We start from the raw sequence: 24,174 nt of genomic DNA, 5'->3' as shown, positions 1-24,174 counted from the left end.
CATTATTTCAACGCGAAGGAACGAGACGATTTATTTCAGATATGCAGGGAGTTGTGGGAGCCTGGAAGGAGCAGCTTCATCTCGTAGGGGAAATGCCGTCTTTTGGTGATTTCTATCAGCTTTCCTTTAATACAAAAATTCCAGGGCTGCCCAGGTCATTATGGCCTTCACATAGTGGATGCGTCGTAAGCAGGGAAACCAATGAAAACGCGTATCCGTGGCATCGCCAGTCATGCTTCAATGATGCAGGTTCGGAAATCCCCTACTGGCTGAGACTACAATATATAAACATGAGCGGGACGCTCCGCATGCCAAGCTCGTGGTTCAGCAGCACTGCGAAAACAGGAACTCCTGTCAGGTATTGCGAATTCACAAACGTAAAAAGCACAGAGGGGGAACAGATGTGTGGGTAGGTGCTTGTGGATGCAACAACATTTGGAATCCTGCAATCTGTTGGCATCAGCGAGCCCAGATTAGCAGTAGTATTTGCATGTCTTGAGCCAGCGCGAAATGGACCTTCTGACGATGGTAGGCATCAGCAGATAAACGTGTGTTAAGGCGTTTTATCGTTGCGGGCTTAGAAGACGAGATGGAGGCGGATCATCTGAACCAGGGCGGATGGAACATCATGATCCACAGTGGTTAGCAAATACGCCCAAAAGGGCTGTTGTCAAAAAATACTACAAGAATGTGCATACTCGTTGCAGCAAGGGATCAAGCTGATGTTCAAGAAATGCGGAGTTCTTATGTCCATCTTGTAGACATGTATGTCCAACAATTCAGTTGTAGCTTGCCCTGTGTCCTCCTGAGACAAACGCTTGCCCTGCAGCGATGCGGAATGCGATAAGACGCTGGATATGGATTCCGACATCCAAACATTGGAAGCAGCAGAAAACAAGTACGTAAAGGAGCATGCACAAGCCATAATCAGAGGCAAAAACCACAGGTTCCAGGTGTTCTGCAACGGAGCAGTGCAGTTTTTTGATTGCACGACCCCATAAAATCATCTTATGTTCCTCTGATACGTACATTAAACCGCGAAGAGAGCCGGGCGTAGTGGTAAGTAGATCATGCATCCGTGCCCATGCGGAATGCAATATGTATTTCGCTAATCGATCTATCAATACAACTGCTCATGCAGATTTATGTCAAGGCCTCTCAAGGTTTGAAGTGCTGCAGAATAATTTAAACATGAATAAGCACATAAAATGTTATTTAACAGCATTTGGCACAGCAATGAAACTGTTCAAGATGCATCCAAGTAAGGCAGTCCGACTAACTTGTGCGTGCATCCGTTAGGAATACCGCACAATGGCATTCCAATTTGAATAAAGTAAAACACCAATACTAATGATACTGCTGCCTGGATGCGGTCTGACATGCACACAGATGTCCAGAGTATCTGCGAGAAGGAGGACCTCTTGTCTGAAGCAGAAAATGTGCGGAATGCAGAGTAAGGCAAATTTGATGCTTTGCAGACATCTCTAGTTTCGGACTCACATCACTGCACATTTCCCAGGGAAGCTGCTGAGCAGTGCGTCGCAGCAGGTTGCGACTTTTTCGTCATGTCAACGGTAAACATGTGAGCAAACAAGTACAAACATGGGAATAAGCAAAAACTGACATGTTTCCTAACGCCAAAACATCCCTGAATTAGGATTAAAGGAGCGTCGTCAGACTTTGCTAACCACGTCTGGCTCTGTCGAGGACAGCCAGTATACGTATGTCACACAATCTTGCCATGCAACACATGCGCTTCCGGACCAATAATGCGATGACGACTTGTATTTGTGTAAGGTCCCGTTTGACGGCTTTGTGCTTGGGGAGAGGAGAGGCGCACGAACGATGCTGGCTGGTAAGGCGAGCCTAATCGTGTTGAATCTGCACCCTATGAGACTCTGACGCATGCGACCCACCGCGCAGCTGTTAAAAGCCACATGAGAAGTGGAGCTATTGCAGAAAATTAAAGCGAATTCGCAGAGCCGACAATGGAAGGGAAAAGAAAAGAGACATGTGAGAAGTCAGCAGACAGCTCACCTCCCCGCCTCGGGCACAGTACTGAGCTCCCTAATATCCCTATTTGGTTGTCATTCCAACGGCACTATCGAAAAAAATGTCATGGGCTGTTTCAAGCGACGGCAAAAAATACGAAAGCCGAGCAAAACTTTCCGTCTTTACAATTGGTGACCATCCATATGATTCATCCAGAGGTAGTGCCTTTTCTGTGGCGGCACCTACCACCCAGTTAAAGCTACTACCAAAAAGGAAATGTCCACCAGAACACAGGACCTACGGTCATCATATAGAGACCTGGAGTTCCCATAAAACAGATTTCGCGCGAAAATTTGTACGCGCACATTGCGGCAACGGCTACACAAGAAGATAGCTCACTTAAACCAAAAGGACTACTGCCCTCTACCATGCAATTCTAGCCATCTTCCATTGAATGAGACAAAGTTCTGGTCTGTATTTATATCTATACACGTTTGACTTTGTACGAAGGCTAACAAAACAAGCTACAATAAGCAGTGGTAACTGTCTTCTCCAGTGTGACTTGTGTTCCTTGGCGTGTGAATCTGTTCGCCTTGTTGGTTGACTTGCTCATACGTAGTTGTACGCACCGTCCACCTAACTGCTTCGCCGCTTCCTGTGATTTCGGTAACAACCCGAAGTCCATCCGCAGTCGTAGCGCTTAGTCCGTCCCACAAAACCGAGTGGTGATGGCCAGACAAAATATTCATTCTTTCTGTACAGTAAAAAGACAATAAACTCACAAGACATGGCCACGATAGCTACCCAGAGAAAGCTAACTACTTAAAGCATAGGCGCATATTGTGAATGGACATATATATATATAATGCATGCGCATATGCGTGCAGCCTCATAAGGAAATGCATGTGTACATTGACAAAGAACCGTGTTCCCAAAGAAGCAAGAAGAATTATGGGAACTGTATGATTCCACTCACCTTCTAGATCCTGCAAACTGCTGAGACTCTGCGAACGTGTGGATCTGAATCGTTCTTGTTTGCTTTTCGGCTTTCCTTCTAGGTCCAGCTTTGCATCGCTCTGCGACTTCTGGGCAACCTTCCAACTGAGTAAAGCACAAACACAGAAAAAACTTCATACGTGGCCATATCCACACATGCAAAACATCTCATAAATACGTATCTATGCCAATTCATACGTATTTGTACATGCTTCCCAATTGTGGTGAAGAACTGTAACAGGCCTGCCCATATCTGCATGCATAGATGCACATGTATGTATCTAGATTTATGCATATATTCAGATGTATGACTTTCTTCGAAGCGTCCACTTTATTTCATAGATGCGCATGCCTGCCCCCCATGGATATTCCCCTGCTGTGCCCCCCTTCAGGAGAAGCGAATCGACGAACAGCGCAAGTGGCATACCAGTACTTCGGAGCTGAGCACAAGGGCAGAGCACGAGAACGGAAAGGTCGCCCTCCTCCGCATATCCGCTCTCTCTCTCCCTCCCCACCCCTCTCTCTGTATTTGTCTACTGGTGCCTCCCGCTTCTCGAGTGGGAACACTGAAGGCGAAGCGGAGGACCCTTTGGGTGTAATTAATCCGCTCCCGCCGGTTGGCTGCTCTGTGCTGGATTCCCCGACTAAACGTGAAGGGCTGCCGCACTGCTCAGACGAGAAGGCGCGTTTCACATCTCCCAGCTCCTGGAATGCAGAGAAAACAAAGAACAGAAGGATGCACGCACGGATGGAGGGAAGGGCAACCAAACGATCTTATCTTTGCGTACGGAGTCGTCAACCTTGCGTTCTCTACGGCTACTCTTCGAGAAAAGGGCGCTGCAGTTTGGCGGGCAAGGCGTCCAGCGCAAAGCCCTTTATGCAGATCAAGGAAAGGGAGAGAAAAAAGAGACTGCGTGTGCTGCGTTATTTTTTTAGGATTGTACAGTCTGGCCGCTGAGTTTCAAGTGCCTGTTTGCCCAAAATACGGCATCCGGCAATGACAGAAAGCAATGCTCGGGTGGCAGCACGTCGTAGAAGGCCGCTTTTTGCAAGAAGTCTCTCATAGGCCCCTTCCAGTTAGCAAACAGAAGAACGATGCCTCTCTGCGCCAGCGTCTGTACAAGCCTCTCTAGCATGCGAATAGCGGTTACGTCCATGTCGTTAATGGAGGACCCGTCCATGATGACCACGCGCGTGGTGGGCAACAAGCAGTGCAGCACGCGAGACTCGAAAAAGTCGCTGTTGCTAAAATTTAGAGATGCGTCAAATCGCAAAATACGGATTCCTGAAGCAGCAGAGCAAAACCCCAAAAGCATTTAGAGCAGAGAAAGGAATGGCGAAAAAGGGCATGCGGACGTGAGAAATCTTCGGCCCATTATGAAATGCATCAGTAGGTAGAGCCAAAACCCAGTCTTGATTGCGGAGCACACACGCGCGCACGACCAGATATATCTAAATTTACATACATATATATATATCGGCATACGTGTATTTATGATGACCCCTGAAGATATGAATACATGAACGTGTACATGTGTGTAAATAAAACTGAATTGGCACAGGTGGACAACTAAGCTCTAGGCAAGGTTTAGTAATATAGCTCAAGCCCTTGAAAGGCTGACGGCAAAATGTTGATTCTTTTCCATGCACTCTTATGTATTGCCGAGCTGCTATGCATATGCCTCAGGCGCTCAGCATCTGCGTTGCTTGATCCTTACCTTCCTCCTCAACAGCCATGGGAAATCTTCTGACATTTCGGTAGATGTGCGTCGCTGGGAGCCTTCCCAAGACGGAGAACGCTGGTCTCGCCGTTTTTCTTAGCAGCCAAAGTAGAGAAAGGACAATGGATGCTAAGATGCCTTCCATAGCCCCGAAGATGATCGTAATAAGGAAACAGACCAACCACAGTAAAACGTCAAGTCCGCCTGCAAATAACAGCGTCCAAGCCGACGAGTCCTGGGTGCCGAAAGCCGACTTTAGTACGTGCACGTGCCAGGCTTTTTTTTCCCAAGTAAACGCGTTGGTACTTCGATGCATGTTATACCTATTTACAGGGATGGGCGTGGTGGGTGACAGTACACAGAGAAAATTAGGCTTCTGGAGTAAAGTCAGTAAAACGTGTGTGTTTCTGAAGGCTTTTGAAGTGCTTGTGATTGATGTCGCACCAATTTTCGCGAGTCGAATGAGCTCCTTGAAGTCCAGCATTCCATACACCCCAAACAGAACCACAGAGGCGAGGACTGCGTTAGGGAGGGCATAGAGCAGAGGTGTCATGAAGGAAAGGGTGAAGACAATGATAAGCGCATTGGAAATCTGGTGAAGCTGCGTGAAGCCGCCAATGGAAGAAACCACACATGTGCGTGAAAGAGAGGTTGCATTTGGAAAGCACTGGAAGCAAGAACCGATGAAGTTGCAGCAGCTCAATGCCACCAACTCTTGGTCAGGGCGAATGCTGTACGTCTGATATCACCCAAGCAGCATATTGGCATGCGCGAAAAACACACACACATACACATACAGACATGTGTTCAACGGCCCCGAAAACGTCTGCTCGTAAGTGTGCGCCACTGCTCTGGCGTTGCATGCGATATCCAGCTGAGACTTCCGCTCAGCAGGAGGCCGATTCCATGAATACGGCGGACACCAAAGACTCTAAATGCATTTATCAAGATAGTTGAGTGTCTTGAAGTACACGTCTGAACAAAGCAGCGCTCTCTGTTGATCTGGGCGGTTTCTGGTTCTTATGCGCTACTGCGTTGCACACACGGAAGATGCACCGCACTTCGTGCAATTACCTTTTTCTGCTGCGTTATTGTCTTTGCGATGGAAATGTGAATCACGAAAAACATGGCGGTCAGGATTAAGGCCTCCCGCAGCATCAGCAGGAACACGTTCTTGTGGACAACTACGCGTTGCCCCTCCTCGGCTGCAGGAGACGCCCAACGCGCACACAGGAAGGGCTGGACTGGCAAATAGATATAAACAATACAAGGCACGCTGAGACAAAGAATCTAAAGGAGTCAGAGGCGTATATCGGTACGCTGGCCCCAGCAAGCGCTCTACGCGTCTGCACGGAGGAGGAAGCACCAAGAGAAACGGACAGCAGATTAAGAGGCAGTCCACAAAGCGCTGGAAGGGGAAGGGAGGGGAGCAGGGAACGAAGGGCAGAGGCAGCAGAATAGGATGGCAATGAGGGTTTCCAGATGTACGAAGACGCGCGCGAAGGCAAAGCCTCGGACTCTACACGCTTCTAGGCATGTTACTGGCAGGTGCAGCGAATGTAACTTCGAATCCGACAGAAGTGGCAGGCAAGAAAAGGCGAGAGGGTTAGCTTCTCGCACAGAAGAAGAAATACTGATGGAAAGCTTTCCTCACTGATCAGCGCGAATGCGGTGGAAAATTGAGGGGCCGTCGGTGAGGGAAACCCCCTGGGAATAGACCCAATAACTTTGACGCCATGAGAGGCTCCAAGGCCCAATCCAGCGGACAAGGCGGTGAAGATGATTACAGTTAGCAGCGGCCCTGGAATGGGGATACACTTAAAGTACCTGTCACCAACGGGTGGAAGCGCAGACTCGCATTGCGTAGAGCAGTGAATACACAAGTGTTCGTGAAGGGCATGAGGAGGCAGTGCACGGGGGCAGGGAGGATAAGAAAGGCCGCATGAAGAGGAAAAGTAATATCAAGAGGGGGCAGGGAGGGGCCAACGCGTCTGTGCCTGTGTGGCGAGTCACCAACCTCCTATTCATGTACTTGCAAACGGCCAGGATGATAATGGAAGCAAGACAGATTCCAACAGAGACCCAATTCGCTTCTTTGATGTGCGCTATGCAGTACCACCACTGTCTGCACACGCATCCCATCGTAGCGGACGAAACCGCGAAGCAGTTCAAAAACGCGCGAGTCCACTGCCTCGTCTAGAAGGCTAGCTAGTCTGCCTGTCCTATTCTTTGTGCCCTCAGGTGGTTGCTACGGTCCCCGTTAGTTGCATTAGTGGCCTCTATAAATAAACCTTGTTCGCGCTCTCGTGTTGCCTGCAATACCTGAGCACTTTGAAGTCCCCGTCTTCTACCTCGTTGGGTATTTGGAGGCCGAACGCGTATTTCAGCTGCGATGTGCCGATGAGGAAAGCACTGGCAGTGGAAAACCCAGAAAGGACGGGCACAGCCAACAAATCCGCAAGGAGGCCAGCTTGCAGCACTCTCATCAGCGCAAACACAATGCCCACACAGACTGCCATTCCGATGGACACAGCGATTCTGCTTTCCATAAGTAAGGACTCGTTGAGTTCTGCCGTCTCAAGCAGTGACATCTGGATCTCCGGCGCAGTTTTGGGGTCATTGGCAAGAGTACGCGATAAAGATATGTCTTCTAATCTTTCTCGTTCCCCTATTATGCGCGTCACGCTCTCGCCCAGCAACAAGTCTTCTATTGCGGACACCCCGACAGCTACATGCCGACCGGTCCCAAATATCATGTAAATCAGCGGGTAAACGAAATTCACATAGAGTCCAAACTGAGGAGGAAGACGTGCCAACATCGCGTAAGACATGCCCTGCGGTATCGCCATGACCCCTGAAACAACAGCGATTTACCGACCGCACAACTGGCCTTATAGCGCAAAGGAGAAAAACAAGTCACCCCAAGACTTGTTGTATACTTTTCGAAAAGCTGGACTATAGGGCGTCTTGTCTCATTATATAGAGCAATGCACAACCGTAGGGGACTTCTACTTCCTATATCAGTGTGGGCCTGGAAGACCGCCCACAGATTCCAGCTGCAATAGGTGCCCCGCACAGCTTGCATGACTCGCACCTTCCGAGATCCCAGCAAACATGTCCGGCAGAAGATAGCTCCATTTATAAGTTCTCAAAACCTCCTGTAGAGGCACGGCAGAGCGAAGGCAGCGGACGGGGGAGAAACGACGGGCGCTCCTCCATAACCGACGAAGTGGGCCACTATGCTCCTCTGGAATGGAAAAATCCTAAGCAAAAGCCAGAAAGGCTCCGGGAAAGGAGTATGGAGAAAAGTGCATCGTAAACTTCACAGTCACGCACGGATCGGGACAGGCCAAGCAAAATAAAACGAGGTGGCCAAAGGCGGAAGCTACTTATGAGGGTGAAGACTAGTCTCCATAGGGAAAAGATCAAGTGAGGGCCCAGGAAATAGTCGAAGCAACGGACTCTGTGAATGTCGTCTTCTGTTAGGGTCTTGCGGGGGAGTGTGGCAGGGGATTTTCCAGAAAGAGTGTCGACCTTGTGGCACCTGAAATAAGAGGGGAAGGCCACTGAATAAAGCAGGTACAAAAATCAGCGCTCTTACATTTAGATCAAAAGCCCGCCCCGGTGCGTGCTCATGTGATGCGGTGCTCATGAAGTATCCGTAGACCGCAGTTTTGTTCAAAACCGCGCAACTATTTCAGAATTAAATTTTTTCAATCTGGTAAATACCCTTACTCCACGTAGATAGCGCTATCTTCCATATCTTTCTGTTCTTTGGGTTGTTTCGTGTACGATCTTTCGGTGTCCCCAGCATGCAGGGCATCTCCAGCTCCCCGGTTGTTGCCCACTCGCCCAAGTGTTGGAAACACCCAACTCCATCGAGGAAAACGGCCACGCCTATTGCCTTCTTTTTCGTCATCCATTTTGTCATCAGGAACCGGAGCGAATCGGCCCGAAAATGGCGGCATCTTCTCAAATCCGAAATCCCTACCGGTTGACCATGTCTTGCCCTACTCTCTCGTGCAAGGACAATTGGAAGCTAGTGTTGTTTTATTTTGATTGGGGAAGATAAAAATTCTCGGAAGGACATAAAGCTCATGGGTTCGTCGAATTGACGAGAAATAATGTACCACTCACAACGCTCAAGGGATACCGTGTGCTGCTCGTTCAGCAGTAGCACACGATCTGGGGTACAGCGACTGTGCTGTTCCTAGCGTCTCTAGCAAGACAAGGAAAGCAGAAATAAGCAAGTAAATCTTTCTAGTATATTAATAAATGTGGGGAAGGGGAACAGCGGATCGGAGGTATGGCAAACAAGAGGAGTGGGCTGTCGCAAACGACAGAATGGTGGTTTAAAAATCCATTTCAGTGGGAGAAAATAGGGGGAAGGTCAGATGCCACGAAGCCATGCTTTCAATCGTAGATATGAAAAACATGAAACAACCATTGAAATGCCATTGCCCTTTTCATTCCTTTGTCCCTATGCCACGGTCACACTCGGCGCTCATGCTGCATGCGGTGCCCGGCCGGCTGATGTCTCGCTGTCGTTGCGGTTTTGTTGCGAGTGTGTTGTTCCTCTTGGTTGATTTTTCCTTCAAATGGTTATAACAAATTCCAAACACCCTTGATCCTAATTTTAATGAAATCTGGCTCTATGCCAACCACGGCCGTGCAGCGGACTTCCGGACTTGGCAAATCGCCAGTGATCGCTTCTGTAGGTCGCGAGCTAGAGGTATCTCTGCCTGCACACACTGGAAAACACAGAAACTTTGATTTAAAACCTTTCGCAATGTTATTATCTTAAAGATACATACCCTTAGTCTGGCAGTGCATGAACCATAGATCGCTGCCCAATGGGGTCCGAAGGTTGGGGCAGCTGCACTGCCTACACTCTAGCACTCGTGGAAAGCACCTAACAACACAAAGCAAAACTCGCCTCTATCGAAAACCTGCTCGCTTTCTCCGCAAATTACATCGCAGAATTCCACCCAAAGCTTTACATATTTCTCGAGATTTGCCCTGTTGTCTCGTAAATTCTAGTGGGCTTAGGCGCACTTCATCAATTAATACCGCAGTACGTGTATTAGCTAAGGAGTAGGAAGGATGGAATTATCGTCCTGTCTAGCTCGTACTAAATTTACTTGCAGAGTGGATTAGCAATATACAATAAGGCAATGCTGAGTGCTTATCCACTGGACGATCTGTGCAACTTTGTAAAGTTTCAGAGGAATCAAAGGGTGTAGCTACGCCAGCTCTACCTATCGGTCTGCCCTCTTCTCGTAAACATTGAGTACAGGGGGAAGGGAATGAGGGAATATGTATGGAGATAGGCAATGATTATTACTCCAGCTTGTATTGGGCAAGGAGATCCTTACTTCCCCCTCAGACCTTTGCGACGAGCTAAACCGAACCTTATCAGCCGGTTACACATTGCATCTAGCACACACGCACACATTACGCCTTCGTGCGTCGACCAGCCAGTACTCGGCTATAATACACCATACGAACAAACAAATCAATTGGTCAATTCAATTTTGTAGTGCACGTACCTAGGAGACTTAATGCTGCTTTCAGTGGAGCTTAGCCCACTGCAGCTCCAATATTGGTGGAGCGTAACAGCTAGGTGGGCGTATATGCGTACTCTAAGCTGTCTACACAGTCATAGCTACTCGCACATAGTACCTAACGCACACGCAGACAAGTTTGTGCCTTATTATATCACACTAACAGTAGAATACAACAAGTACGCCATACAACAGGCAAACCAGCAGGTTATTTCTTTGCTGCTCCTTTGCCAACTACAGCTCAACTCCGTGGATATTGTCTTTTCCTAGGGTGTCGCCAGGGGAGAAACAGGGGTCCTTCCAAAAAGGGCGTTGACCCCATGACACCTGGAATTTGAAGAAGGAACTGACTGAGGCACTTTAGCTGATGACAATCTCTGCATGGCACTGCATACTTTTTTGCTGCATAATGTACTCCAGGTCACCAGAAAGACTGCGAGAGCCTTTTTACTTTAGCATGGTCTCACCATGGCCCAAAAGAACAAAATAATGTGCTTTGTCCAACACGGCAGTGCAAAATACACTGTACAAACGACAGGATTCCCTCTTGCCTTGCGCCATAGTAGGCCGTCCTGAGCGCGCTAAAGCTCCAATTTTTCGCCATTCCGAATCTTGTCAATAGTTGTGCTGCATGAGTGTCACAAACGTAAGGCTCACACAATTTCGATACAACCCATGAAACTCCACACGCAAAGATGCTTGTGCTGCGCAATATTTCACCACTTGAATGTCGGGAGAGCATGTTGGCAACAACGGTGGTGGTGCCCCTAGAATACTTCACTGTCGTGATTAAAGAGGCGCCCTAGCCAACTAACAATTCTGGAATACCAAAATCCTGAAAACTCTTCAAAAGGTACATCAAAGACTGGTGTCTATCTGGACGGCGGAATGACCTCATAATAGATAGTGCCGGCCTTTTCCATGCCCAATGTACGCCATTTAGCTCCTTTTCCCGCTGTGGATACCTTGGCTGGGTTTAAGCAAAGCCTTGAGAATAACAAACAACGATTTGATATTTTGAAAGGTGAGCAACCCATTATGAGAAAACACCACCCACCGCTGTGTCACTAGCAGCAGCCGCTAGGAAGCAGTAATGCTCGTAGTCGGTCAGTGCAATTTCTGAAGGAGAAGTAGGGCGGCTGATAAGCGTCGTTTCTGCGGCGCCTGCCTCCTCTGCTCAGCTCTCAGACTGCGCGTTCTTGAGCATATCAATCACCGATGTAGCGACACCAGCAAATCCAGAAATAAAATTCGGTCGATAAAATACAAGCCTATGGAAGGCCGCAACGTCGCTATGGGTGCGTAAATGTAAAGGCCATGGCTTGGTTGCTTCAATCCTTGGCGGATCTGGCTCGATCGATCATTGCGGCCGAATCGCGGAATCCCACAAAATGTTGCTGGTGTAATGACACACAGCTACTTGCCTGCATGTACATTCGATTGTTTGTCCTGCAACAGCTTAAGCCCAAGCCGTGCGTGTGATAGGTGCTCTCAAACCTTTAGGCTGAAGAGTAAGATGTCGTACATGTAGGCAGCAATCTGACCATCCTTGATGCCTTCATCAAAATGCCTATCAGCTTGCCATCGTGCCTCTGCCGGAACATAAATACGATAAAACGGCATGCATGTAAACTATATCCTGCAAGTCTGAGTGCGGGAAGCCATGCTCTGCCTGCCATGAGGATAAATGCAGACTTGTAAGCAGGCTCGTGTGCAATCAAATGTCTACTAGCCTGCTCATCCGTTTAGTTCGTCAAGTAGTTCCAGTTGGAAACATTGGTAACCTGATTGGTAGTGATTTTCTTGAGAGGCTTGAAGTTATTGCACATGCACCACCTCCCATCTTCTGGGGCACCAGCACTGGGTTATGCCCAATGGTGCTGGCCATATCCTACACTTTGTCATTTTTCCAAAAAGCAGCTACCTGCAGCATCATCTCTTATTCATGCTGTGAAGGCTTCCGATGCCGCGGAACGTTGCTCAGGGCTAAATAGAGGATCAGCTCAATACTTCGCGGCAGACGACCAGCATGCGGCCAGCCTTTTGACAGTTCTTCATTATCTGGCACATCCTTAAAGTCTCCCCCAGGCATTTACCCGCTCCTCTTAGCCCTTAGCTATTTAGTGGAATACAATATTAATGCAGCGGAGGCAGAGACAGCACGGCGGAACGCACGATCAGAACCGTCTTCCTCTACTGCTCTGCTGAGCTACCTGCATTAAAACTCTGCCTCATCTTGTTTAGGCAGCAACTCTACATCGCTAATCATAGATGAAATACGTTTTGTTTAGAGGTCCAGGAGTTGCTCATTTCTAAGGCGTCCTGGCGCACTAGCCTTCACATATGCTGTGTCTGCATAGGCGCTATTCGCTGGTCCACCCGTGACAAGCCTAGGACTGCATCCTGTTACACGAGCTAAACAAAAAAGTCATGGACCAAGCTGATAGAATCCACTTGTGATTCGAACTAGCTACTCACCTGCCCTAGCCTTGCCAACCCTTGTGCTCTGCTGCCCCGTCACAACGCCCAGCCATGGCAGCTGCGCGAACAAGCGAACAGGCAGACTGCTCTTCTACATCGACCCTTGAAGCAGTAGATCCACATGATGCCCAGTGTCGAGTAACCCCAGCAATTCTTGACAATTGATGTGATATCCCTCAGTGCAGAATTGGCCTGTGGTGGGTTCCCAACTGAGGGTCCATCATCCGTAGGCCTCTTCAGTGCACAGCAGCCTGCGTGGTGGCCTTGCCACTTGCCTGCCAAGCCTTCCTTGCTCGCCAAGCAGCCGGCACGCTTCGGCTAGACCCATTCCGTTGTTCGATTGCTCTAGCTTTTTGCATACGCTGGCAGTTCCAGATTATATACTTCAATCGCCCCCAGTGGACGCAAGTGGATTGCAGAGGCTTCTGTCTGGGGCTGCAAAAGAAGCGCGGTTTCTTCTGATGTGCTTTCTTCGCTGACCGTAAACTGTACGCTACGGCCGGTTGCCAGAGCCTCAACGTCTTTACGCTTTCTATCTCGACTTCGTTCTTGTCTCTCAGCCAGAGACGCAGGAGTTGAGTTGAATTGTTTTTGAAACCTTAAGTAATACGTCGTTTGAAGAGGCCTCACCGATCTGTTGCTAAATGGCCGATTGGCTGCGCACGCTGCGACCAGCTGACATGCCGTGTCGGGTAGATCTGAGATAAACCACTGATAAAGCATATGTTGTTCTACGTTGTGGCTTTAGGAAGCCAACGTTCCATGTTTGTCAGTATACCTAGATTCGCCTACTTAAGCTTTTCCTAGTTTTCCCTAAACTCGCTTTTGTGCCGATCCTGCCAGAAACCGATAATCCAGTGTCGTATGGAGGTCTGAGCTGTAGTAATCCCTGCAGGCAGAAGATGTCCTCTCTATGATTGGATTGACATTGATTTGCTTGTCGCTCCAGTAGATGTGCGCGAGAAGGCGCTCGCTTCCCTTCACCTGGGGAAAGAAAAAGGAGGCACATCTTCCACGGACTAAACAAAATCTCCAGTAGTTGCCCATCCTTAAGGCCGCCGTACTTTTCTGGTCGCCAAACCCTCCTTGACGCATATATGCACATCTCAGCTGACAATCTTGTCGATCTACCAGCTCTGAAGCGATTGTTTATCGGGCCTGTGCCGCCCCACCAGGCGTTGTTCCTCCTCTTACTCCCACCGCCAGGGAAATTCCCCTCATCCTATTGCCAAGAAAAAGGAGTAGGTCACCAAATGGCTTCACTGATTCCAAACATCTGTTGTAGGATGACCAGACATCCCACACCGTCTACCGCTGGTGGAGGAATGACACAAGCTTCTTCATCGAACAATGTAATGCTACCCACTGTAAAGGTTCATCTAATGCTTCCGTAAGTACATACCTCACGTCAGACTCTATGCAATTTCGATAGAAATTCAAGTGTTGCCCCCACAAAGGCGCCCCTCTTTCCCTGCCCTAGCTCCTCATGGCGGAACCCTTGAGCCAGATGGGCAGGATGGCAGAGGTACTTCGTGCTACGTCTTGTATTGGATGTGGCGCCATGCGTGTCTCCCCACAGAGATTCTTACGGGTGTGCTACCCCAGGGCCAGCCAGCAGCCATCAGCCGCAAATTCCCAGCATCGCATCCTCCCTAGTAATGTCTTGTGTGCAATGGACCCCTAAGCGCGTGGTTAAAATCCATCAAGACTTTGTATCCAAGAAGGCCTAAGCGCATGGCTGCGAGGGGCCTCCCGGTCCGCACTCTCTACTGCGTCTGTCCGTTTATGGGTGGCTAGCTGGAGAGCAGTTTTGTTGGTGACACCCCCTCTCCCCCAACCGTCTCGCGGGTGGAGTTTTCCCTCTATGCCTTCTGAGGCAGCTCGACAGCACGACCCACTGACTAAGCGTATGTTGCCTGCCCCAATTCCTAGGGCCGAATCGCGCGACAGTCTGATTACGAAGCAAGGCAAGAGAGAGCGGCCAGGCAAATCTGAAGCAACATTCCCTTTTAAATTTCTGGATGAAGAGGAACAAAGAACCGCGAAAGACCTTGGAAAGAAACCGAAGAAAAGCTCTTTTAAGCCCCGTGAAGTGCCCTCGCAGCGCGCATGATACGGACGAAATACGAGGGCTACAGAGATACGTCAAGAGACATCCCCGAAGTAACTTTGCTGAGAAAGGCAGCAAACGACCTTCCCTTATGTGGAGCGTCAACAGGACACCGCATGGATATATATATATATATATGTATATAAAATATATAAAGGTCTAGAAGGCGAGCAGGAATGTATGTATACATATGCTAATATCTGTACGCACACCATAAGACGCGCCCGCGTTCCTGCCAAAACCATGCCCGCGTGCACACTGAGCCAGTAAGAGCAGCTACATGCATGCTGCTGCCCCTTCGTCTCTCTCCACGCCAAGAAGCGCATGCCGCTTTGCTTGCCACTACTGCCTTGCTGGCCATCGCAGGGGTCCAAAGCTCCCGGTGCTCGTCGCTTGCCTCATGGCTGAAGACTCTGCTGCTGCTACTGCTGCTGCTGCTGCTGCTTAGTGTATTCATCTGCTTGCTGCTGTGCTGCGTTGAGGAGATGCCTCATAGTAGCTTGGGCAGTGCTGGGGATATTCCTCAGACTCAAAAGCTGAGGCAGTCGCGCTGCCAGTTGGATGTGGTGTGGAGTTGCCTCCTGCTGCGGCTGCACTTCCGCTTGCGCTTCGCTTTGTTGCTGTTGCTGCTGCTGCTGATGTGCAAGAGGCGGCCATTGACGGGGTGAATGCGGAGAAGCAGCCCCTCCCAGGCTTCCGATGCCTCCAAGCAACAACGGCTGAGAGGCCCACGGATACAATCCTTGGGAAGGTGCTGCGTGCTGCTGCTGCTGCTGCTGCAGCTGCTGAGCAACAATGCGGTGGCGTTGCATCGCAGCGTACCGGTTATGCTGCAAAAGCAAAAGCTCCATCTGCGGGTCTATCGCCTGCCGTTGTTGCCGCAGCAAAAGTTCCTGTTGGCATCTCTCCTGCAAAGCTCTCAGGCCGTCTGCCTTACCGAATAGCTGCTGCTGCTCTCCTTGCTGCTGCTGCTGCTGTTGGCCGTTGTTTGCTGCCGCGAAGCCATACGAAGAAGAAGCAGCAGCCGTCTCAGCACTGTCTACTGCTGATGGAAGTGGTGAAGAGCCAGCAGGGGCGGCAGTACAAGCAGCTGCTTCGCTGGCTGCTCTAGCACCCGGCAGCGCTACACCGCCACCTACTGCAGAAGCAGCTACTGCAGTTGCAGCTACTGCAAGATCACCTACTGCAGGAGCACCTGCTGCAAGATCACCTACTGCAAGATCACCTACTGCAGGAGCACCTACTGTAGGAGCATCTAGTGCAGAAGCAGCTACTGCAGGAGCACCTACTGTAGGAGCATCTAGTGCAGAAGCAGCTACTGCAGAAGCAGCTACTGCAGGAACACCTACTGTAGGAGCAGCTACTGTAGGAGCACCTACTGTAGGAATACCTACTGCAGGAGCACCTACTGTAGGAGCAGCTGCTGCTATGCCAAGTGCATCAGCAGTAGGTAGCTGAGTGGAGGTGAGAGGCGCACCAACACCTGCAATGGAAACTTGAGAGGCTGCAACCCAATCGATCTCTTCAAGCAAGGCGGCTGCTTCTGAAGCGTCGGCTGCCTCATTCTGCAGGCCGACTCCAATGTCTAGCTGCTCCCCAGTCCTACTGCTGCTGCTGCTATTGCTGCTGCTGCTGCTTGGTGTACTACCAGCGGCATCCGCTGCTGCAGCTGGGGAATCTGCGTCAGGACCAGAAATATCCCTTTCTGCAAGGCCGTCCGTAGGTGCACCCGCCTGCCATTGACAACCGCCGTCTGGGAATGCGCTTCTTCCACCGATGGTGTTGCTGCTACTGATGTGGCTGCATGCGGCAGCTCCTTCACTCCCTACTACTGAAGACATGGACCCTGCAAAGGCCTCTAACAATTTCCCTTCAGGGGTAGAAGCCTCTCGCAATTTCGCCTGTGCCTGCTGATCATCGTCATCAGTGTCTGAGTCCAATGCGATAGGGGCGTCAGCTGCACCCCCGTTCCCTTCAGAAGACAGCTGCTGTGAAGACTGCTGCTGCTGCTGCTGTTGCTGCCGTGGCGAGAGCGGACTACTGTTAGGATCTGTGGATGCTCTAGAATCTCCGTCCGCTATGCTTTCCATTGCTGTCTTGTGCTGCTGAGACTGTTGCCGTTGATGCTCGTCATCCGAGGAATCAGAGAGGCACAGCACTTCAGTTCTGCTGCGAGATTTTGCTTCTTCGCTAAAGCCTTCAGGCGCCCTTCTTCTTTGCCGCTTCTTCGAAGGTTCCTCGTCTGCGCAGGCAGGGACGGCACGGTACAAGACTCACACCCTCAGTTCTTCACAGCTCGGCTCAAGCAGATGCAAGGCTACACCCCACCCGAACACAGCTGTAGCAGCAGCAACAGCAGACGTGCTGACCTTGCTCCTCATCAGACCCGCTGCTGCTGCTGGTCCTACTGGTGCTGGAGATGCCAGCATCGGCATCAGACCTGCAGCCTCCCTGCGTTCTGCCAGAATCGCCATCGCCTTCAGGCATACCGCCAGAAGACCCCTCCTTCACAGCTCCGTGTGAAGTCTCTACGAGACTGCTACTGGCCGAGGAGCCACCTGCAAGCTGGCCAAAAGCCTCAGAGGTAACTGAAGGCACAGAATCTCCTGCTGCTGCTGCTGCGGATGATTCTGCAGGCGCCTCCGAAGCGGCTTCTGTATCGCTGTCGCTCACTGCGCAAATCAACGGTACGACATGCCCACTCTACCCAATAACGGTTCGCACATAGAATGAAGGCTGAGGGAGGGGCTTGGAATTTAGGAGGGAGGCGCTTGAAATTTAGAAAGGAGGTGCAAAAAATTGAGGACAAGGTGCATAGAATTAAGGATGTGGGAAAGAAATACAGAGGGGGGGAGTAGGGGGGCTAAGGACTAGAAAGTGCTACGGACGCATCTCAACGACTTCAAAGGCAACTTTTCCGGTGGGCTCAGTCTCCTGCAGCAACACTCCAGCACACACAGCGCCTCCAGACATGCAGCAGCTCAACACGTGCATGCGTGCGAGGTACCGTAGAGGTGTCACAATCTCCGACAGCCGTCGTCCTGCTCGCGTTCCCCACCCCGCCACCCCCTCCCGTCTCTCTACTACACGCCAAGCCCAAAGTCGTACCTCTCCCTTGGGCTTGAGAAGAGTCTCGGCCGCCAGCTGCCTCTGCTGCTCCGCTCTCTTGGATTCCGCCTTGAGCTCTTCGTCTGACAATACGCGAAAAGACAAGTCCTGCACCGAGAAAGCCGAAGACGCCGCGCGTTCACACAGAAGAATTTGCGATTATTGTCGGCCAGGGCAGTCCCTCCCGCACGCTCCCCCGAGCATGAGCCGCCTGTAAGCGCGCAGGCTACGGCGCGTGAGACGCGAATCTTCTTTAGAAACACACTGCGGCGAGGCTTTAGAGAAACGCAAGCCGGGAGACGGACACCCTGCGCATGCGTCTTACTGCTTGCAGCTCGACCTCGGTGTCGTCCTCCCCCGTCTGCTTCAAGAGATACAGAAAGAATCCGTCAACAACTAGATCGTGGGGGAGAACCACAAGATGGCATTGGGGGCACCGCCAGCGACTGTTGAAGGCCTTCATGCCCCGTGACACCTGGAGAAATCCCTCGAGATCGTAACACTGCAAATGCCTGCAGAGTCTGCCCCTGCATGGCACCTCGATTCTGCGCGCAGCATCGCCCGCTGCCACTCCGGGGGATCAGGCTAAAACGCATCCGGGGAGACGCAGCGAAGGAGTCGCTTCGAGACTCGTGCACACCGAGCACCCTCACAAGCTGCCTGCTCCCCTCGTGTCTTGTGCCTTCCTGCCTGCTCCCCTCGTGTCTTGTGGCTTCCTGCCTGCTCCCCTCGTGTCTTATGCCTTCCTGCCTGCTCCCCTCGTGTCTTGTGGCTTCCTGCCTGCTCCCGGATTGAGGGCGGCGCGGCAGGCAGGCTGAGAGGCCGCCGACTTCTCACCGGGTAAAGGTAATAGGACACAGGAGCTTCAGACGCCTGCCCACTTCCAGGCACTGGACCTCTTCGTCCTCGCTTTCCTCTCCCTGCTGCGACTGCCGCTGCTGCTGCTGGCCTTGCAACAGCTGCTGCGCCCTTGCTTTGGCCGCTGCAAGCGGCAGCGTGTGGCGCTCCGCAATGGCTGCCTGCGCAACGCGCAAGCGACAGCAAGGGGCCTCACTGGGAGACGTTGTATTGCACTGCAGTCCGGTAAAGGACACGACAGTGCAAAACAAAGGCCAAGGAGTTCCCAGAAAATAAAAGTGCAGCCAGAGATGCCACACGACAAGAGGCGGACGGCGCGCAGCTGGAAAGAGAACGGGCAATTGGGCGCCGCGGGGGAAGGAGGAGCGTGAATGGAGAGTGGACAAGAAGAGTGCCTAAAACGTAACGGGCTGGGGGGTGGAATTCACTTGCACACCACGCATCAACGCGATACGCTCCTCTTACCTGCAAGGCCTCTGGCCCCTTCGTCTCTCCAAGAACAACTGCAAGGAAGAACCGCTTCGACTCTGGACTATAATTGGTAGTGCGCAGCTCGATCTGATTCACGCCAGTCCGCAAGTATTGCGATATCTGCAGGCATGCACCTCAAATACGCGCCAACGCCATGCGCGCGCGGTCCTCACCCCACACGCATCGTAATACCGCGCCCCTAGTGAAGTCTCCTTGCGCATCGATCGACTCAGCCCGCGAAAGGTGCGCTAAAAACACGCCCACGGAGGCGACTCCCTCAGGAGGCAAACACGCAACGCCACCACCAACACAGCCAGTGTCTTCCTTCAGTCCGCTTTCTAGAAAGGCAACGGCAAAAAGAAAGACCTTCACAACCCCAGGGAAACTGCGTTAGGATCGGTATTGATGACGATACCACAATGGGTGTATCGCGTCTCTTATGCTCCCACGAAGGTGCAGCGACGCTCTCTTCCAGCTGCACACCAGCACCAACACCCACAGCAGCCAGCACCAGTGCCCCCCTTCAGGAAGAAAAATAGCAACTCCTCAAAATGTCGAACTGCTCTCAAGGACAGCCTCCCCCTTTCCACCACCCTCATTCGCCTGTATGGTTTCCGCGGCGGAAAAAATGTGCGCAGCACGGATTCCCCCACGCACCCGTCCGTTGATGACAATTTCCGCAGTCCTAGGCCACGTTTGGATATTCACTGGCGTTAGCGCTTCGCAGCATCTCACAACGACCTCCTTGGCAGCTGCTCGCCATGCCTTCAGCTCTGAGGCGTCGAGCGAGAACGTAAGGCAGTCTTGAGACGCGCCAACGAAGAAAACGCGAATCTAAAGACACAACGCAGGAAGGCGAGCGAGGACGCAAAGAAGCAATGTTTCCTTCGGAAGGGAATAAAGGGGCAAGAAAAAAATGCCCCTTCATTTCTGAAGAAACGATGCCCCGCGGGTAAAAACACCGGAAGCACTCCGCAAAAAAAATCATGCGCCGACTCACCACTGGATTAAAAGGATCCATCAACCGGATGTGGCAGAGCGCGCACACGAAGGCGGGCGAAGCAGCAGTCTGGCCATCCGGCAAGCCATAGCACAAGCGGTGCTGCTCCCACACGCAAGCGTCAGAAGGCGCAAAAAGCAGCGAAAAAGAGCAACTCCGTAAGGCCAGCTAGCATCCCCCCCGCAAAGCCAGCACCCAGACGCAACGCGAAAACACACAATGGAAGAGGGCGCACACAACCGCATTTACAGGGGCCTCTCTGCAGGAGGCACGAAGGCAGCCTTCAGCACCAACAAGAACAAGCGCGCGAGCAGGAAGAGAGGCGCATGCAGGCGACGACTGGAGGGACAAACAGCACACATACGCTTTGGGTGCTGCATATGGAGCAGCTTATCAGGGGGTCCTGCTGCTGCAGCAGCAGCTGCTGCTGCTGCGGAGAGAGCTGATTTCCGCAAATGCAATCGCTGCTTCCTGCAACTCCCCCTAAGTCCGCAAGAGACAACACACACGCACACACATACATCCCAGGCCCCTTCTGGCTGCTATGCCACGATCGCTGCTGCTTGCAAGGCGATGCAGAAAGTCGGAAAGCATACGCGTGTGTGCGCCTGTTAGGGCGTTGCGGGGCTTTTGGGGCCCTGGGTGGTGGGGGTGGCTAGCTGCGTGGCTAGCTGCATGGCTAGCTGGGAGTCCTCCGCCTCCGGGCCTCAGTTGGTGCTGCTGCTGGTGCTGCTGCAGTTGCTGCTGCAGTTGTTGCTGCTGCTGCAGTTGCTGCTGCAGGTGGTAATGCTGTTGCAGCAGCTGCTGCTGCTGCAACTGCAGGAAGTGGTGGTGCTTCCCTCTCTGGTGGAAGTCTGCAGGAGGCGCGTCTTCTCCAGGGTTTCCGGGATGCACGAAGACTTGGCGAGAACTCGCAGGCTGTTGCTGCTGCTGCTGCTGCTGCTGCTGCTGAGGACGTTGCCGGTGGTAGGGACGGCGCCTTAAGATATCTGGGGGGAGGGGGCCCCTCGTCCTGCGACACAGCGGCAGGCACCTGGCACCACGCATCTCGGCTGGAGCGTCCGCGCGTTCCTACTTCTTCCCCATTTCGCAAGTGCACGGCTCTCTCTGCTAGCAGCACGCGCGGAAGCCACACGCCGTAGTTGGCTGTGGCTCTCGAGTTTGCGCGCTTTGTTGGGGGCTCTGCAGCGCTCGCGTGGCGCGAAGGCAGAGCGAGCGAGAACTGCCCAAGGGAGAAGAAAGAAAGGGTGAGGGTGGGGCTTACTTTTCAAACGCTACGAGGCGTCCAACGAGATCTCGCTTAGGGCCCTTAACCGGCAGTCCCAGGGAGCGGCAGGCAGCACTCAGCTCTGCCACCGTGTGGCAATGCAGCCTGCATCACACACGAAGGCGCTTCCCCATCGCGACAGGTCTGTGCCCCTCGCATGCGCCAGCGCAACGCAGCCAAGCTGCCCTTTGCTGGAGGCGGCTCTTCGGCACGCGGGTAGGCGGAGCCTTGTGGGGAGGGGAGAGGGGAAGGGAAAAAGGCGCCGGAGGCTTCGTGGCGCTCACTCTTCAATAGACCTCATGGCTGCGCTGTACAGGCTTCGAGTGGATGCCCATCGCTCATTTTCCGTGGAAGGACCACCCCAGATCGTCTTCCCCGTCTTCGCCCTCCAAAAAGCCTGGAAGGACGTAGGGCACTCTGCAGGCTGCTGCTCGGGGTTAGGCTCAGATGCAGCCGCTGCGGGCAGAAGGCCCCTCCGGCTGCTTCAGCTCATGGAGCTGAAGCCCCTCGCAGTGCGCTGCAGCGGCGGAACGAGGCGGGAGGGGACGAATGGACTGCACGGCTTTCTCTAGAGAAAGCGGCTTTCTCTAGAGAAAGCGGGTGTTGGAAGCAAAGCGCTTTGCGAACTGCGACGAATAGCCCAGTGAGGGTCAGAATTCGCTGAAGCGTCTCATGGCTGGCGCGCTGCAGACTTCTGCACCTGCCGCTGCCTCCTGGCGGGCAGAGTGTCAAGGGGGTTGCCAGGGAGCGTGGGAAGTCCAGGTGCCCCTTCCTGGAGGCTCCCAGCAGTGTACGCCTGCCGCTCGTGGTGTTAGTCCGCGATCAACTTGCGGAACAAAAACACAAAACGAAGATCGCGGAAAATCGAGGGTAGCAGGCGGCGGGCCAGACCGGAACGCGAAGTGTGCGCTGCACAATCCTCGCCCACCGGACGGAAAGCTAAGAAAGCCCTTATCACCAGCAGAAGTTGGAGCAATCTTGCCGTGGTATATTTACCCCGAAGGGGGCCTCCGCCTTAGGGGCCCCTCTGCCGGGAACCACAACGTGGGCTGGCGCGCATGCAACGTCTGCTGGCTGGTCCCTGGAGACTCAAGCGCGCTTCGCAGCCTATTCCCGTACATTGTTGTTGTGCAGCGCGCGTCGTATTTAGTGAAAGCACTTTCTAGAGTCATCGCAGGCATGCCCCAAGGCGATCGGCACCTAGGCATCCCCCGCTTCTCACCGAGTGGACGGCCGCGTTTGAGGCAAGAGCAGCGGCAGCACGCTGCTGCTTTTCTCCTGTAATCGCACTAAATGCCGGGCAACGGAATGCATTGAAGCTAGATGGCAAATCATAGGGTAGGCCAGCGCGAAGGGGGGTGCTAGTCAGTTTCTGGTCGCCGCTAGGTAGGCTGCTGCCGGTGAGCGACATATGACGGCAGCCACGAACAGAGCCATGGAGGAATGTCTCTGGCTGCGCAGCCCCTAAAGCAGGCGCTGCGTTTCCAGTGGGACTTGCTCAGGGGCCGAGCAGACTCTCCTGGCTTTGGAGCGCACAGGAGCTTTAGCCGTGGCGCTGCCTGCGTCTCCGTGCATTGCCACGTGCAAACAACCCCGCCACACAATGAATCTAAACGCTGTTACCAGCGTCCTATCTGGCACTGCCTAGATGCCTACAACCTGCCTGAAGACTGCCGTACTGCAGCGACCGTGGCTGCTTGCAGAGCACGCGCCCGAAGGGCCGCAGAGTCTGGAGTCGCTCTGCGGGCTGCATGCCCAAAATGTGGCCAGTCCGCTTGCCTCTGCCGATTTCTGCCGCATTAGCGCAGTCCTCACACGGCAGCCTAGGAAATAAGCATTTATAGGGGCTTGTATCTAAATAGGTAGCGAGCGGCACAGAAGGGGAACGGAAAGTACCGTAGATCGTAGTGGCAGTACAGAAATCCCCTCGGCCCCATTTATCCTGGATTGCCTGTCCCTTCTCTTTATTTTACGTCACTGCTATACCAGGCGCCGTGACACCTACTCTGACTAGCAGCAGCGCGCACCGTTTTTTCCCTGCGATACTTACACGCAGGTCTATGCATGCATCCGCGTGTACACCTTTCATTCATGCGCGTTGCATGAATAAAAGGCGTAACGGCCGACGCAAGCAGCTCTCTGTTCTACCTGAGGCCTCTTGGTCCTTCAATTCTCTTCTGCTACTCTCCGGTACTCCTGCCTGTTCTTCGCCCCGCAGCCCCCCCGCTCCCGCCATCCCGCCGCCACATCCCAGCAGCACAGGAAGTATATATGCGCTGGTCCAGTGTTGCAGCCCCTGGATGTATCGAGAGTGTCTTGCCTGTCTTTCTCACAAACAGCTACGATTCTAGCTAGAGCGCCATACGCAAGGCACTCACAAAACAGCAGCGCTGCCCGTCGGTGCGTGCCAGCAGTCAGTCAACGTATCTGTCGTGCAAAAACCGGACGCTGATGCCTCGAGACTTCATCCGAGGTGGCTTTTCTTTTGATTAGAACTTCCTAGCAAATGTTTGCTTCAAAGAATATTGCGGGTGCAGCTGCAACCCTCCCACATGCATATTCCCCCCCTCGACCGTGGGGGCCCTCCGCGCTTCAGCCAGAGAGCT

General features: G+C 52.5%; 2 protein-coding genes across 2 annotated transcripts; both read right to left on the bottom strand.

The window, feature by feature from the left end:
- Positions 1 to 1,501: 1,501 nt before the first annotated feature.
- On the bottom strand, positions 1,502 to 8,677 carry LOC34621091 (proton/sulfate cotransporter 2). The gene is made up of 15 exons (XM_026335020.1): positions 8,445 to 8,677; positions 8,172 to 8,253; positions 7,804 to 7,972; positions 7,032 to 7,563; positions 6,727 to 6,834; positions 6,364 to 6,536; positions 5,784 to 5,914; positions 5,068 to 5,448; positions 4,701 to 4,944; positions 3,933 to 4,285; positions 3,416 to 3,693; positions 2,969 to 3,093; positions 2,537 to 2,746; positions 2,098 to 2,234; positions 1,502 to 1,699 (listed from the first exon to the last, which is right to left on the bottom strand). The coding sequence occupies exons 1-15, from the start codon at positions 8,675 to 8,677 to the stop codon at positions 1,502 to 1,504; spliced, it is 3,354 nt and encodes a 1,117-aa protein (XP_026190805.1).
- A 7,012-nt stretch (positions 8,678 to 15,689) lies between these two features.
- LOC34621092 lies at positions 15,690 to 21,869 on the bottom strand. The gene is made up of 16 exons (XM_026335019.1): positions 21,853 to 21,869; positions 21,566 to 21,673; positions 20,898 to 21,313; positions 20,666 to 20,784; positions 20,302 to 20,403; positions 19,974 to 20,135; positions 19,296 to 19,421; positions 18,810 to 18,991; positions 18,298 to 18,517; positions 17,973 to 18,080; positions 17,753 to 17,798; positions 17,273 to 17,536; positions 16,520 to 17,136; positions 16,297 to 16,429; positions 15,847 to 16,242; positions 15,690 to 15,757 (listed from the first exon to the last, which is right to left on the bottom strand). The coding sequence occupies exons 1-16, from the start codon at positions 21,867 to 21,869 to the stop codon at positions 15,690 to 15,692; spliced, it is 3,084 nt and encodes a 1,027-aa protein (XP_026190804.1).
- Positions 21,870 to 24,174: the final 2,305 nt, after the last annotated feature.

The sequence above is a fragment of the Cyclospora cayetanensis genome, unplaced genomic scaffold (genome assembly GCF_002999335.1).
Source record: "Cyclospora cayetanensis isolate NF1_C8 unplaced genomic scaffold, CcayRef3 CcayRef3_contig_57, whole genome shotgun sequence".
Classification (NCBI taxonomy): domain Eukaryota; phylum Apicomplexa; class Conoidasida; order Eucoccidiorida; family Eimeriidae; genus Cyclospora; species Cyclospora cayetanensis.
This window is presented reverse-complemented; position numbering and strand designations above follow the sequence as displayed.